Source organism: Glarea lozoyensis (assembly GCF_000409485.1).
Source record: "Glarea lozoyensis ATCC 20868 chromosome Unknown GLAREA18, whole genome shotgun sequence".
Classification (NCBI taxonomy): domain Eukaryota; kingdom Fungi; phylum Ascomycota; class Leotiomycetes; order Helotiales; family Helotiaceae; genus Glarea; species Glarea lozoyensis.
Window position 1 is genome coordinate 457952 of NW_007360992.1, and position 16657 is coordinate 474608.

The 16657-nt window shown below is 46.5% G+C and overlaps 4 protein-coding genes across 4 annotated transcripts; 3 read left to right on the forward strand and 1 right to left on the reverse strand.

Moving 5' to 3' along the window:
* Position 1: 1 nt before the first annotated feature.
* GLAREA_12387 (Metallo-hydrolase/oxidoreductase) lies at positions 2-1084 on the reverse strand (the record flags this gene model as incomplete). The annotated part of the gene is made up of 1 exon (XM_008083169.1): positions 2-1084. One exon carries the CDS (start codon positions 1082-1084, stop codon positions 2-4), a length of 1083 nt encoding a protein of 360 aa, XP_008081360.1.
* A 686-nt stretch (positions 1085-1770) lies between these two features.
* GLAREA_12388 (PRTase-like protein) lies at positions 1771-2554 on the forward strand (the record flags this gene model as incomplete). The annotated part of the gene is made up of 3 exons (XM_008083170.1): positions 1771-1803; positions 1871-2317; positions 2384-2554. The coding sequence occupies 3 exons, from the start codon at positions 1771-1773 to the stop codon at positions 2552-2554; spliced, it is 651 nt and encodes a 216-aa protein (XP_008081361.1).
* A 384-nt stretch (positions 2555-2938) lies between these two features.
* GLAREA_12389 (NAD(P)-binding Rossmann-fold containing protein) lies at positions 2939-4281 on the forward strand (the record flags this gene model as incomplete). The annotated part of the gene is made up of 4 exons (XM_008083171.1): positions 2939-3110; positions 3172-3296; positions 3439-3661; positions 3716-4281. The coding sequence occupies 4 exons, from the start codon at positions 2939-2941 to the stop codon at positions 4279-4281; spliced, it is 1086 nt and encodes a 361-aa protein (XP_008081362.1).
* A 10295-nt stretch (positions 4282-14576) lies between these two features.
* Positions 14577-15746, forward strand: GLAREA_12390 (vegetative cell wall protein gp1; the record flags this gene model as incomplete). Its single annotated transcript, XM_008083172.1, has 1 exon — positions 14577-15746. The coding sequence occupies one exon, from the start codon at positions 14577-14579 to the stop codon at positions 15744-15746; it is 1170 nt and encodes a 389-aa protein (XP_008081363.1).
* Positions 15747-16657: the final 911 nt, after the last annotated feature.

Genomic DNA, 16657 nt, shown 5'->3' on the forward strand with positions numbered 1-16657 from the left:
GCTAAGCTTCCTTACGCCCTTCCACTGCTTCTTCAAAGTCCCTCAAAAACAACCACCGAGAATCCCCCACCCACCCTTTCCTAGCAAACCCATCCGCATACCCCGGAAACAAATCCACCACCTCCCCCACCGTATCATCATGCGCCATAACCACAAACACCTCCTCCCTCGCATCAGCCTCCATAACCTTCTCTACCGTCCTCCTCGCCTCCTCCGTATCATGCGCCACGCGCCCCTCTGGAATTTCGAAAAACGGCTTCGTACGATCGCCATCACGGAGGATAGGCTCGAATAAGGAGCCTGGACATGGCTGCGAACCGCGCTTTTTGAGCGGATTTGGAACGATTCTCGAGGGTAGGGGAAGGTATTTCGAGGGTCGGAATTCACCGCCGTGGTGGCATGCGTCGCCGCCCATGAAGATGAAGGATGGTGGGTTAGAGGTTACGCGTGCGAGACCGCACATATGGCCGATTGCGTGGCCCGGGGAGTCGAGGAGGTAGAAGGAACCGTCGCCGAAATAGTCGAAGGCGTTGAAGCGGCCGATTTTGAGGTCGGAGAAGGATATCTCGCGCAGTTCGCGGTCGGCGTAGTCGGTTTCTTTGATGGGGGATTCGGGATTGGAGGGGTAGCCTGGAAGGAAGTTCTGCTTGAAGCCGGGGCCGGCGATGAGGGTTGTGGAGGGAGGGAACGTGGAGGGGTCGCCGGTGTGGTCCCAATGCCAGTGGCTCCAGATTATAGCTTCAATGCTTGAGGGCTTGACGTTGTTGTCGGAGAGTTGGTCGCGGACAGACTTTTCGACGGTTACTTTCCAGCCGCCTTCTTTGATGCGGTTGATGATTCGAGGGGAGAAGTTCTCGATGTCTTTGCGGACTCCGAGGTCGAAAAGGAGGTTCCTGGAGGAGGGGTGTTCGATTAGGAAGGAGAAGGCAGGGCAATTTAGGTATTCGAAGCCTTTGATTGAGGGTCGCATGAAGCCATCGATGGGTATGCCTGAGATTCGGGAGGTTGTGTCGATAATTCGAACGCGGACTGTGGCATCAGAGGAGGGGATTTTGAGGTCTGGTGGGTGATGTGCTTGTGCCATTTTTGATGCTTGGTGTTTGAATATATGTTTGATAAATATGTAAATAGCAATTGAGATATAAGCAAGCAGATCGGAGTTATATCAAACCTATGTCTTATAAAACATGAAACATGAAAGCTATTTGAAACATGAGAAGCCGTTGAAAATACTTGGAGCTCTAGTCCACTCCTCCGGATGGAGGGGTAGGTATTGAGGGGTCTTTCGTCCATGACGTCAGACATCAACTCAATGGAACGTGAAAGACCATGAGATTTGCTTTACTGTTCTGTAACCTTCAAAACATAATAGAAATCTTTTGCGATCGAGTGAAGTATAGTCCTGGTGAAGATGGTGATATCTGAAAATATAAAAATGTACCTCGGAGGTGGAGGGGCAAGGCTGGGTATTCTCACAAAGTGGGGTGATACAGAGACGACTCCCTGGTTTTAACTTCACCCCCTGAGCCAAATAGCAAAGGCCTGTCGCTAGGAAGAGGAAGCAATCTATCCATGTGGAGTGGTGCAAATAGTCACCTAAATAGGCGAAGCCCGTGGAGTCAGAAAAGGTACTCCATTTAGCTGGCTGGTGGGCCTAGATTTTTTTAATTCTTCTTGGACTTTACCACTCCCCCAAAAATTTCTATAACTCACCCAGGAGCTTTTGGATACCTACCCTCATTCTCTATTGCACTTGCATTGTATTTCAAAATGGTTGTTAAAGAATATGTAACGTATAACCAGGTACGTTTGCGATCCTTCGAAATACCCCGCGGAAGGCAGGCGCAAAATCTGACAGCCGTCTGAATAGGTCCATAAGCTATGCCAGGAGGCCGCACCTAGAATTCTCGAAGACTTCCAACCTCAGCTGATGATTGCGATCGGCGGAGGAGGCTACGTTCCAGCGCGCATCTTGCGATCATTTCTCAAGCAACCGGGCTCTCCAAATATTCCCATCCAGGCAATTGGACTCTCGCTCTACGAACAACTTCCTTCCACACATCCCTCTTCGTCGAGTACTCCTGGAGAAGTCGAACAACCCGGCACCAAAGTTACGCGAACTCAATGGCTTGATTTGACGAGCTTGGGCGAGATGGAGAATTTGGTTGGAAAGAGGATTTTGATCGTGGATGAGGTCGATGATACCCGCACAACCCTGGAATACGCTGTCAAGGAGTTAGAGAAGGATGTCGAAATCGCGCGCAAGAAGTTGGGATATGAGGGCGAGCCAACCAAATTCTCGATATTCGTTTTACATGTGAGCTCCCTAAGCCAGCCTCGTCCCGTACCTGCAGAACCCCGCTAATAAATTTTGTGCTACTAGAACAAGAACAAGGAGAAGAAGGGTCGCCTACCAGAAGATATGTTGGACGAGAATAGATACCTTGCTGCGCGTACTGTCGAAGATGTATGGATCTGCTACCCATGGGAAGCTGCAGATATTGATGAACACGACGAGATGGCTAGAAAGCAGCCCACTGCGGGAAACATTTAGAATAATTGCTTTTTGAATCGGTGTTCGGGTCATAACCAATAAAGAATTTTGTAATAATCATTCATATAGATCCTGTACTAGCTGGTGGCGGTTCATCTGTCTTCTCAATCAGTCGGCGGAAGGTCTCGTCATCCCTGCGAGTCTGGCGAAAGCGATAAAACACCCTTGTATGGCTCAAAGTAGAAATCGAAGCGAGTTATGACCGTACAAAGTGGGCTTCCCGCTTCTATTGTAGGCTGGATTGCTTATATATTTCACTGACTGTGAAAGTGTTTCTGATCTATAAAGCCACCTCCACCTCGAATTCGCCTCCATCTCCAATTCAACATCTCAAGTGGCGACAGAATATTTCCCTCAAAGTCTCAGATATCCCACTCTTAAAAAATGGGAGAAGCGCCACCCTCCAAAGAGCACATCTTGTGTCTTCTACCTTTTCCAAACAACCAACCTATTCTCGATAGTATAATCAAGAAACATCCAAATGTCGAAATCGTCTACAAGCAATTCTCATACCAAAAAGGCACTCGTATTATAAACAAGGAAGATATCCCCGAAGGTAAGAAGTCTATGACAGTTTGATATAAGTTTGTTGACTAATCCATGTTGTACTACAATAGATGAGGTTGAGAAAGCAACTATTCTAGTCACCTTGGGATATATACCAACACCGCAGCTGGCGAAGAATCTTAGGTTGATTCATCTGTTTTCTGCGGGTGTGGATTGGGCCAGTCAGACGCCTATTGTGAGTTTTGTGTATTTCATGCTTTGAATTGAGATGTCGTGATCTTCTCAGCGTCAGCTTAACATATCATCTCATGACAATCTACCGTTCAATTTGCTTTCCTCTTTATTTGTACCGATCATCTAAACTGACAATCTTCAAGTGGAAAGAAACCAACATCCCTTTCACCAACTCCTCGGGCGTCCACGCACCCCAGATATCAGAATGGGTCGTCATGCAAATCCTTTCCAATGCTCACAAGCAAAAACTCCTTTTAGAGCTGCAAAAGAAGCATGTGTGGGGTTCTCACGCAGATATTGGAGCGGTCAAAGATAGTGTAGGTCAAAGACTAGGTGTACTCGGTTACGGCGCCATCGGACGACAAGGTAATTCTTCTCCATATTGTCTATTCTAAAAATTATATATTAACAACTATCTAGCCGCCAAAGTAGCAAAAGCCATGGGAATGGACGTAATAGCATACACCGCCAGCCCACGTAAGACTCCAGAGAGTAAAAAGTACACTGACTACACCGTCCCCGGCACCGGCGACCCAGAGGGTCTCATCCCCAGTGCTTGGTACTCCGGCCTCACCAAATCAGAGCTCCACAATTTCCTCTCCCAATCCATCGACATCCTCCTAATCTCCGTACCCCTAACACCACAGACCAGACACTTCCTCTCCACCTCCGAATTCAGCATCCTATCTTCGCAAAAAGCGTTCGTCATTAACATCGCCCGCGGCCCGATCGTCGACCACGATGCTCTTATTTCAGCGCTGAAGAACGGCGATTTGAGGGGCGCGGCGCTCGATGTCACGGAGCCGGAACCGTTGCCTAAGGAGAGTGAGTTGTGGGATCTGGAGAATGTGAGTGTGACGCCGCATGTGAGTGGGATTGGCACGGCCTATTTTGATCGTAGTTTTGAGATTTTGGAGGGGAACTTGGGGAGGATTGAGAGGGGGGAGGGATTGTGGAATTTGGTTGATCGGAGGAGGGGGTATTGAGTTTTGGGAGAGATTTGAGGGTTTGAAAGGGATGGTATTGAGTAGATAGTATAAAACTTTATTTTATCATTCGTGCTGTGCTTTGATGAGCTGGTTTAATAGGTCATGTTTTGTCCCTTCAGACCTTCATAGTGTGAACTATTAGGCAAATCGAGTGGAAACCTGAACTGCTTCCTATCTAGCTACTTACAATACAGCTCTGGAGCTGGAAAATAGCTGCTTAAATACAACAGTATTTCGAAGTCGTTCTTTTACTGAAAATCGACTCATCTTCTTTAAAGAAAACGCATTCCTCTTTACACTGTTTACAGACAAATGATGAACATTAACTCGACTCCCACCTCATACAACATCACAACCATCCCAAACCCCCAACTTCACCAAAACAAAGCAAAAACCCTTAACACTAATAACTCCCCGATAACCCATCCAAAAGTCACAACACATAACATCTACCCAGATGTATCCAATACCTGACACTCACCCCCCTCTCAGTCCATCAACATCAAAAATCAACACACAACTAAGACGCACCTCTTAAATCAACACAGCCGTCACGCAAACAAGGAACTACCTTTACTACCTTCTCCCCCTCATATCCATCTGGATTACGTTTTATATTCCATTATCTCGTGCCCTAATCAGCAGGGAAGGTTTGGCTGCAAAGACCTGACATCTCTCCTTTCGAATTAAGCGAGGGTTACTTGGGAGCTGGGGCGTGTTGGCATTCGTGGACAGAAGGAAGTCGTTGTGATAAGTTGCGTGGTGTTAAATCCGTGATTGGATTGAGGTGTAGGGAAGGAGATTGTTTATTTGAGTGGGTGGACAAGATGGGAAAGTGATCAGTGTGCTGGTTGTGTGGGATGTTCTGGATGGAGATGGTTTTGTGGTTGTTGTTGAGTCGGTTGGGGTCTAGGAAAAGGCTGGCGAGAATTTGGGAAAAGATGGGGGAACGACTTGGAATGGTGGAGGGAAGAATGGAGATGTGTAGATCGTTTGTGTGAGTTGTAGGAGGTGGTTCGGTTAGGGGTCTGAATATAAAATCGAGTTTATTGGGGTTTCTTGTATCCATTCCATCTCCAAATTGTACTTTTAAGCTCGCAGTTTAAATTAAAGAACACCTCAAACAAATCATGAGTTGCGTGAGTTGAGTTGAGTTGAGTTGAGTTGCGGGTACAACTCAAACTCAACTCAACTCATTTAATACACTGACTGATGATCGCTGCTCGCATCTCTGGAAGTGGATAGATGTGTAGTACTCAACGTTTTTTATACTGCTTAATATTGCCTGGCTCTTCGGTGTTAGATCAAAATATCTATGTTAATGAGAATCAAGAACCCTGTGCACGTACGTCGATTGCGTTAATTAACTACTAATCGGTCGCTATTAGACGATCAAATTACTTATACGAGAGTTCCTAGGAGGCACGAGCGTAAAGATACCATTTGGAGGTGGAAGGGATAGCCATACAAGAAATCTAGACGAGTGGCCACTCTTCCTCTCCAACACGTATAGATGCGATTTTCATGCTGTTTCCCCGAACCAGATAAACTTCTGGCTGGCGGATGAGAAAATACCTTGTCTCGTTTAAGAAACTCTTGATTTTGTTCTTTGTTTCTCTCGGCTTTTTTGGCATGTTTGACATAGAACGAGTCACTCTTCTTTGAGTAGTCTGACTGCTTTCTGAACAAAGACACTTTCGTGATAATGGAAAGTTATAAGACAAAAGTTCTTTGTCCTTATACTTAAATTTTAAAGTACTACTTTGTTGATAGCCTAAGTATTATAAACAGTATTACCTATAATAAATATATTATACTAAGAACAAAAAGAATTTAGAATTAAAAGTATAAAGAATAGATAAAAACAAAGTTAGACTAAGTAGTCTTAAGTTGTAGTTTTTTCTTTACAGATATATTTTTTATAAGAGTTATCTACTTACTATTACTCTTAAGTATTATAATATACTTTGAGATAGAATAAGCGCTATAATAAAGGGGGCAAAGCAAGTAATTAAGGACTTGCTTTACAGAGAGAAGTCTGAGGACGATAAGAGTGAATAGAAAACTTTGATAGACAATCCATCTGACTGTCAATCTCCGAAAGGAAAGGAACCTCTAATAGACACTAAGCCTGTCACTAACAGTCAACCTGATGTCGTTCGCGGACTACCGCCTCTCCCAGACATTCACAACGCCAAACCCGAATGCATCTCCTATAATGACCAAGCGAATTGCTGGGTGTACGTCGAGAAACCCGGCGAAACTCCAGTTCTTTGGCGAGAGTCAGTCTCCCGCATATCAGACTTAGACTTCAAATTAGAGTGGGCAAGTTGGTCTACGATACCCGAATTCCGTAAGGTCCAGTATCGAATACGACCCTACCCTAAGCATTATACGCCCGGCATGTTCGACCTATATTTTAACGAACAGGGCGAATATGCAATGCGTCCTAAAAAGAACCTCATCCATCCTCGTTCAGAGCTTTTGATCAAAGCATATAAAAACAAGGGGTTTATCGTTGGACGGTATGATAAGTAAGTCGTAACCGTCTTTCTGCTACAGCATTCACCCTCTTGCTTAGAGACTAGAAAAGAAGAAGAATTTCAAAAAAAAAGGAGTATAGCCGGCGTTAGTCCTTACCTTCTATCTTATATAGAAGTTAGGCCGTATTACTTTAAGAGTAGAAAAGAGAAAAAATATAAAAAATTTTAGGGGAAATGTAAGAGTACGATTATGAAGAGGTAAGTTTAAAATAGGTTAAAAGTATATTAAGGATAATTATAATATAATAAATAGTAGAATTAAATTAAGAGATAGTAGACTAAGCTTTTTCTTTTTAACGAAAATATTTATAAAAATATAGATAGACGAGTTCTTAATATTAGTTTCTCGTTAGATAAGTAGTAATAGCTAATTTTGAAATATAGAAGAGTAGGTATTTATATTTCTATACTTAACATTATTTATAAAAAATAGAACAAGAGTATTTCTTGAAATTTAAGTTATACTTATAAGAATAACTATTACTAATTTGTTACAATAAAACGAAAGTAGAAAAAGTCAAGATAAGAATTACGAGTTTGAAATGTAAATGTTCTAACTAAAATGGATTTTGTAAACTTCTAATATTCCTTCACTATCTGCTTTTCAAACAGGACACACTGATTAATCACTGCTACTCTAAAAACTAACTACCTAAACCAAATAAAATCTCACCATGTCATCAAGTGTCTAAACGAACTTAAAGCGCCCTGTCGATTTAGACTCTCATTGTAGACGTGACTCGTGGTGATGAATCTGTGGAACCATATGCTATTTTAGACTGCATCATGACAACGTGGTTGTGTCAATAGTCCAGAAGAAGTCAAGACCCTTTGTCGATTAACAACCTCATTGCGATGAAAAAGACCTACTCTCTTACATGAATAACAGTCGTATCAGGACAACATGATTCTCTAAGCACACCGTAGAAACAATAACCCCATCAGTCTTATCCAGTCATACGTATACTTCCTTACCACCCAATTCCCCATTCCCCCTTGACCGTAAACCCGCTTCAAATACCTAAACGCCACTGCTCTTCCGTATCGAATGCGTGATGTCAGAGGGAGCGGATTACTGGAGATATTATCTCGGATGTGAGTATCTGCGAGAAAGAGATGAGGCAGGATTCGTGATGGTGAGGGCGGTGGAAAGGGGTGTCAAAATTGTATGGAGAAGGAGGGAAGAAGAGGTTGATTGGATGGAAAGAGGGGTGTGGGTAAGTGTTTGGATGGTGATGTTAAGTGGAAAGGGATAGCGAGGTGTGGAGCGTTTATGTGGTGGTGAGGTAGAGATTGTCTGATAGTGTAGGTAGGTATGTTATGCTTGATTAGGTAGATCCGTTGATTGGACTGGGCTTTGAGTAAAAAAGGGAAAAGTGTTAGTAATTCTGACTTGGTATTTTATTTGAGATAAGACGTGAAGAAGACTAATTGTATATTGTATTACTACGATATATTCAATTTCAAGGCAAATTTCTACACCTTAGCTGCCAAAAAGAACTTACCATCATTCTTCCCAGCCCTTCAACCAGAAATGACTCATTCCACTCCATTCCATCCTTCTCAAATTATTCCGGAAGCATTACAATTTTCAGTCCACAAACCAGAAGCAATCTCGGTGAAGAGCATAAACCACCTACACGCTCAACGCTGCTTTTGCTTCTGTACTCACCATGAGTCTTGTTCTCAACATATCTGAGCGCGTGATCAACATTTATCTGAATACAAACCGCCGTGACTCTATCTCACAGGCAAAATACAGAGCATAGCCTTCAAACAACACATTGAAGTACTCAAAGGAGGACATGGATTACCTATTCCAGCACAAGAAATGGCAGAATCACATGTACCAACCTTCACAGGCAGTAAAGACTTCGTAATTCCAACCTATCCAAACCCGTAACTAAGACTGTGAACAGCCCTGGAATTCGGTTCTACTGGAGTTGTTTCCCCTGAGATAGTGCGGCTGAGTAGGGAGATATGTTGGGTGATTGGATAGGAAGGGTTGGAGTGTGAGTCAGAAGATGAAAGTCTGGTAGCCTGTAGAGGAGTGCGTAATGATGTTTGGTAGATGATCTTGAAAGAGGTTCGTCTGTTGTAGGGAGTTAGTTAGGTATAGGTGATGATGAGGCTTATGGATTAGGTGATTCTTGGTACTGCTGCAGCAGGAGGCAAAAATGACGAGGAATGGTACGGTAACTATCCAATGATATGTATATGCAACTCTGCTTGGGTACCAACGCGCTGGGTCGTGGATAGTCATTTGGTCAGATGACCGAGTTCATCTATCGAGTTAACGATTCTGTGAATCTCGCTTACCAATTAATTGTCCAGCCCCGGACATCCTCGGAAGCTCTGTAAGTTTCCCAAAAGAAAATGTCGGGACAAAACATTTGAGCGGCGAAAAGTGTTGCGGCGCGGGAAAGAGGCAAAAGAAAGACATTAATTGTTGACAAAAGGAGCTTGTAAATCGAGGCAAACGCCTCTTGCCACTCGGTACCGAGATCAGGGGGGGACTTTCACGTGATTGAACAGTCGCACAAACATACCTAATAGAGACCACTATATCCGATGTGATATAAAGTTGTACAGCCAGATGACTCAAATAATGAAACAACAGCAGCTTTCCACCGGGAGTCGTCCGCGTTTTTGGTCCTCCTTGATGCCAATCATCTCGAGATATCATCTCTCGTGATGGTATTGAGAGGCAATGAGTTGATATGTCTCAGTCGCCGAGACGAGGCTGCCTTCTCCTTTTCTGTCACTTTGCGATGGCCTCCTAATTGGCCGTGTTGATTTTTCTAAGCGCGCCTCATAATCTTCTGACCTCGCGAATGGTAGGTATAACAGAGTGGTATTATGGGAGTACGCGCCGAGGTCGTATCAACGGTTCATCCTGTGTTGCCGGTCCGTGTATCCTTATTCGGCAAGAAACAAACAAATCCCCCATGGCGGCCACAAACGATTCGGGATGTCTTAGGCTCCATGGATCCTTGACATGGCATCTTGGGACGAAATTTGTGATACCCTCCTCTGTGATAGTCTCTCATGCCCTGGGCTCATCAACCAGCAGTGATGAGTCTTTCTGCCAGAAAAATATTCATGCATCGAATGTTGAAGATATATTGACGAAAATTCGTTGAATGTTATCGAAAGTGCGATAAGCCCACAAATCAACAGCGCTTCTGGACGTCATCATGCCGATGTTCTCCTTTTCTGCCTCTTCCGCGTCGACACGTGTGTATACCGCTGCTGGTGTTGTCTTCGCACATGTCGGGGATGCAATGGATTTGATGCCATCGATGCAGCGAGGTTGCTATCATATCCAGCCACGAAAGTCCATTGGCTCGACGAGAGCCTCCAGCTCAACGGGAAGATGCGTGGACTGCAGGCCAGGGTGTCGTTCGTGCACGATCCTGTGAAACGTGGTGTAGAGCTGGGATGTGTACACAAGTGTCCGCGAATAACGTCTGAGAATATGCATGTGGCTTGCAAAAGGATGGCCCCTCTTGCACTTCCGAAGCCTCTCGATGCAAACAAAGTACCGAATTGCTGTACTTCGTAAAAGCGTCCGCTTCTCGTGCATACGGAAAGTGAAAACAGAGTGTTTGGCAAGAAGTCGGTGTACAGACCGCTTCAATCTGTGCGGCGCGAGGGCAAGGACATTGATAACCCTGATGGATATCGGCGTGCGATATGGGAGGAGGGCTTGGGTTGGTGAAAATTCTGCAAATTGAGTTCAAGGAGAAGCATGGGAGTTTGGAGTTTGAAAGAAAGCGGCAGAACAAAAGTTGGAGTTTCCTTTTTCGGTCTCGAGTACGATCTGCTTCGGACCAACGGCGGGAGGAGGGCGTGCCGTTGACGGTTGCCATTTGAAAGTGTATCCAAATTCCATGGCACATTTATCGTTGAACCATGGAGGAGGAGATTTGATATGGACTGGGGTTGTGGACATGGTGCAAACGAGACGAGCGGCGAGAGACGAGCAGATTGACGAAGCGTTGAGCCTCATCGCCTGAGGAAGAGGCTCTTTCTATCCGGGTTAGGAAATGCTGGATTTGGTTGGTTTGCTTTTCCCAAAGCAAGCATGAACTTCATGGCATTCGAGCTCGATGCAAGACAGACAAATGGCGAACAAGCAGTTCCGTCGATCAACGGTCTCTTCCTGCAGCGGTGGATGCCGTCACGAAGGGACTGCAACGGGATGGCAACCTACATGATACATTATCGTTCGCTTGCACGTTGAACGATGCAGCACCACAACTGACAGGATTCTTAGGAATTGCATTAGGTGCCGCAATGCATCGATTAGCTTGCGATTCCTTGGGGCAATCTTCCCAATTGATGATTCCTAACGCTACTGCGACCGCTGAAATGCACCCTCAAGCGACATGAACCACTGGCTTGGAGAGGGCTTTTGTTGGTAGCGTAGCTTTCAGTGCGCTTTACCTGGAGTCTTCTGGAGACAGATTAGGAATCCCTCCTTTGTCACTGTCCGCGGTCACATATTGCTGTTACTTCGTATGTTGATTGGAATAATAATTCCAACTCTTTCTCTGACTACAGTGGACTGCGGCGCAATCCGTTTATCTATGCCGCTCAGTACTAGCCTAGCAAGATCAACCGACTCAGAACAGAGGCGTTTGCAAGTGTGTAAGATCAGAGTCGGAGGCGCGTGATGGTTGCAAGCAAAGCATGGGAGGAAGACTGACCGATGGGGCCGCTGAGAAGAGTGCAAGTCGTAAACCAAGGTTAGAATTTGCAGGCACCGAGGAGTGAAGCCTTTGCTGCTGATTGAAAGACTCAAGCCAGGACGAGCAGCCGGCTGGATAAAAGAAGAAATATGCCGTCTAAAGGAAAACAGAACAGAACACTTGACTTCTGGGTCCTCCGCTTTCCAGACTCCAAATCGAGTACATTCCGAAAGTCCTCAAGGGTAAAGGTTTGTACGATGATCTATTCTTACCGCCATGTGGTTGGTAAGAAATTCACTGAGGGTGTGCTCGAATTCGGTCAATATTCAAATTTGGCAACCAATCTATCGCGCTACCTTGGGAAGGTGTCAGACGTCGTGGAAACCATGTTGAAGAGAAGCGGCCCCAGACCCCGCTCACTCGTCTGATTCGAGACGACCCCAAGTTTGGATTTGAGGTCATCATGAGATGTGTGAGTGAGTGAGCCAGCCTCGTCGTCGTACACTCAATGAAGCCGTGGTTGGGGCCAGCTCTTTGGTGTTTCCACCCACTCTTTATGACCCCTCAATCCGTCTATATCAGCTCTCATGCCCTTCCCCTCTCTAATTCCTGCCCCCTTCAACGTCGACCCCTCTGCACTGCAACTTCCTGCTTGTGCTCGTGGTTTGTATCACCCACCGTGTCGCCGGACTGCACCACCCTTGGGGCCAAACTAGATAAGGTCGTCTAATTGTGCAATTCCCGTCATCCTCAATCTATCCTCTTCTGTTGCTGCTGCGCTCTTCGTCTCTGCCTGGACCGTCACCGTGGAAAGAAGTGCAGCCTCTTCCAAAATAGCTCCTCTCCCAGACGGACCTTTACGTGCGGCATCGTCGCTGCATCTTACCTAAGAAGTGCAGAGCGAACCACGGTTTACACCCGAGACGCGTGCATTTCAGCCCGTACTCCGTTCTCTGTTTGCACGTACTGTACCAGGAAGATATTAGCCTGGACGCATGAGAAGGGCACCACCAGTCATCAACCACTGCGAGGAACCGGATCTCTGTCCTTCGTGGAAAGCAATTGACGAGTGGTGCAAGCAGTGCGACCCCTCCACGAGATTCTAGGGCACCTTGGGACCGAATGAGATGCGCAGATATATCGACTTGTGTCCCTGATTCAGAACCTCCGGAGCCCAACAGAGGATTGAAAAGGAGCCAGACAATAGAGGATACGACAGCTTCAACGAACAACAATATCGACCACGGAGTAGGCCAAGGGCGACCGCAGCATCATCATTGCCATTGCGAACAACCAGAGCCAACCCCCTCTTCAGCGGTACCAGCATTATTTGCCCCTCTATCACGAGACCCGTCCAGCTTCTTCACCTCCCCCACCGGTGCAACCGGCTCATCGTTACTTTGTCCCTCCATACGATAGCATCAACCTTCATCTTTAACTTTGCGACCAGTCTCGACTTCCAGCCTTTGCTACACGGTCCGCCTTTCATCTACCGTACTCATTAGGTGAGTACGAAGGTTGCGATTTGTCGCCTATCGTTTCTTCCATCCCAGGATCCCAGGCTTCTTCCTCCCCTCACTTCGACCACTCTGCGCACCCAACAACAACATCATCCATTTCATTCGACAACACCAGGCCCAAAGCTGCAATAACAGGTCCTCGCCACGCTGAGACCACGACTACGAGAAACGCAATCGCCGAATCAATCTGTACTCGGCCAAGCCAATCGCGCATCGCCGTCGCATTGTTGGAAACATCGCCATCGCAACCTCAGCTACTGTATTGACATACGAAGCGCTCCATCAGCACTCCATATTTCACTTCGGCCTCTGCGCTCTCCGTCTCTCGCAACTCACGAACCATAGAATCGGCCCCGTTTTTACCAAAGACGCGGACTTGTCAGTTGGCGGCGCGCGGCAACGTTCCTAGCCTTCCCCGTCTCCGTCTTCCCCCCAGGTCCAGGAACCTCCTCGTCCTCGTCGCCGGCATCATTGTCACTTTAATCAATTTCAAGATTGTGCGCCAGGAAGGTTCTTCACCGTCCGAGTGTCTTGTCTTGCTCCAATTTCGCTTCCGAGAACCACCAAATCACCATGGCTTTCACTGCTCCGGCACCTGTCGCTCCAGCATGATCCAGGGGCTCTGTTGCACCAAAAAGCCGATGCATTTCTCGTAAGTGCCCCTTGAATTTTCTACTCGAGTCTATCGCAGTCCATCCTCCGTACCACCTTGCTGGGAGCCTCTCAGAAACAGCCGCTCGGCGGGCTCAAGCCTCTGCCTGAAGTCTCCCATGACTCTCGCTGCACGCTCGTCCACCGCCTTTGGTCATCGCAAGTCAGCTATTCTGCGACCCTCCAGTGCGCTCGTAGACGCTCTCCGAGTGGAGGCTGCTCTTCGAAACGGCTTCTGGAATGTGCGATGCGGTTCCTGCTGCGGCGCACTGCCCATTATTTTCTGGCGCATCTCCCCAATTACCAGGCCGGATATTCTGGGATGCGCCCTAGCAGACGCTAGCAGTCTTAGCCTCCTTGCACTTTATTGACCCCCGTCGCTGACCCAACCTTGCCCAGCCCTCGCTATCAAATACAGTCATCAACCCCTGTTGGCCCCCTGTTCCCGCCAACGCACCATCAAAGCAGCACCCACTCGATCCGAGCAGGAAATTTCACGCCGTCTTAAATATCTAACGTCCCAGCCATTTTGTTTTGTCGAGTCTCTCGACGTCAACGATCCCAAATCTTTCGATCCCCAAGCTATCAACACCGATTACCAATACTTACCGAGCCGGATTCGTCGAGCTCATTCTACAACCTTCCCGAAGCCGATATCAAATCGACTTCAACCATCACCATCAGACTTCCTCCAAGGGGAATTCAAACAACCGGTTCTTGACATGTACGGATCAACGACACAGGTTTCCTCCTTCTCTCGTACCGACTACATACCACGGTGACGGGCTCGTCACACTCTCCAACGCCTTTGAAATAGGGCGTTTTCGACCTCGTTTCCTTTTTTTCTTTTTGGATATCTGCGCACATTTTAAAAGCAGGATATCATGAACTACAACACATATAACACGCCTCCCGGCCATCCGGGAGCAGGATACTACGGATTCAGCGCGACCCCATCGCCTGCTGCATCACCATCAGGAGGAGCCCACGGTTTCTACGCGCCACGAAATGGTCCATCTCCAAGACACTCACACACGCGACATACATCAAGTGGAGATACCTACGGGTATACACAGTCTCCACGCGCGTTTTCTCCCCGGTACAATTCCAAGGGAGATTACGCGACAGCTGCCAATGTGAGTCGAAACAAAAGTTCTTGGTCTGGTCAACGTCAGGAGTCGAGGCAGCGGCGCAGTTCTTTCTCCCATCGGACCCCTTACAATCATGGGGATTCCGACGAGGATGAATATGAATATGTCGAGTATGTGATTGATGGTGTGATCTACCGAGCAGCACGCCGGCCGACGAAAACAACTCACAATTATCGCGGGCATGGAACTGACCACTATTACTCCCAGGGTCAGACATATGATAGGGATGAATATGATGAATCGCCACAATACCAGCCATCACCAAGACGACGTCGACAGTCATCCTCGACACCACAACGACCAACATCAGCGCGAACTTCCGCGACACCAAAGAAACCGCCACCAGCTCCCAAGGCAACCGAAGCTGACGCGCGCAAACATCGCATTCCTCCAGGATACTCGCTAAAGAACTGGGATCCTTCAGAAGAGCCTATTATGCTTTTGGGCAGTGTCTTTGACGCCAACAGTCTGGGTAAATGGGTGTATGATTGGACAGTATATCACCATGGACCTGCAACCCCAATCGCCGACATGGCTGGTGAACTCTGGTTGCTTTTGATCCAATTGGCCGGCAAAGTCAAGCGAGCGGAAGAATGCATGCCACGCATTAGGAAGGAGGAGAATAGGGAAATGGTGGAGGACTTTATTGAATCAGGAGAAAGATTAACGGATAAGCTCAAGAAGCTTTTGAAGGCCTGCGAAACGCCCATGTTGAAGGCAGGCAAGAAACATGGAAAGGAGTCAGCTCAGTTGGGCAAGAACGCAGGAACCGAGTTTGTCGACTCCATCTTTGGACGCGACCGTCAACTTGAACAAACCGAGAAGTTCATGTCATCAATCAGACTTTGGAACTTGCGATTTGACGCCAACTGCGAGGACATCCTCAGGAGACCACAACAATAGAATTTTTCGGTCAGCACGATATTGAAAGACACGACGAGTGAGAATGAGAGTCAAGAATACGAACCAGGACAGGAGCAGGAAGATAGTCTATTTCTTCCATCGTCAAATTTCTTACGGGTCATTCAATCAACAAATCATGATACCCCTCGCTGCGTTCTTAAACCTTGGACGGCGCATTGTAAGAATAATAAGATGGCGGGGCGACCCAACCCTTTTCTTTTCCGGATCATTTCAGGCATATTTAGATCTTTATGGATAGGGAAACCAAAAAAGTGGGAAATGTTTTTTTTTGCGATCTATAATACCCAGAGTGAAGGGAATGAGAGACGGAATTATTTCGAGCGCATATGAGATGCAGCATATCAAGAGTCGGATGGGTGAATTGTAATAACATCAGCGATTTAGTTTGGTCGGATTGTGTTGGTTTTTTGTTTTCTACTGGAAATGTCAGGTACATTGGGACAGGGCGAATTGCATTTGGCGTGGCTCTTTTCGTCGTCCTTTTCGATTATTATACCCTTCGAACTCTCTCTTTCAGAATCAATTAAAGATATTTTAAAAACTTGAAAAAAAATGTTCTTTGTGCTTTCTTTGTTGACATGTGTTTGACCTTTCTTTTTCCTTCTAAGATTAATCAAATATACGTTAAAAAACTTATAAAAATTGACTTCTGCTACTTTGTTTGGTGGTGATTATTTCGCATCTATCACTGAACGTCTTGTCCTTACTGTGAGGTTCCCTTTGCATTTCCTCCCGAATCAGAGGATTTAAAAATAAATCCCATACCCATCCTATCATCACCCTCCACCCTCCGCACTTGGGAATTAATATCTCACCGCACCACACCCACAACATCCACTCTATTCAATTCAGTAAGCGCACCACCATAAGCTGACCGAGACGACCCCTCA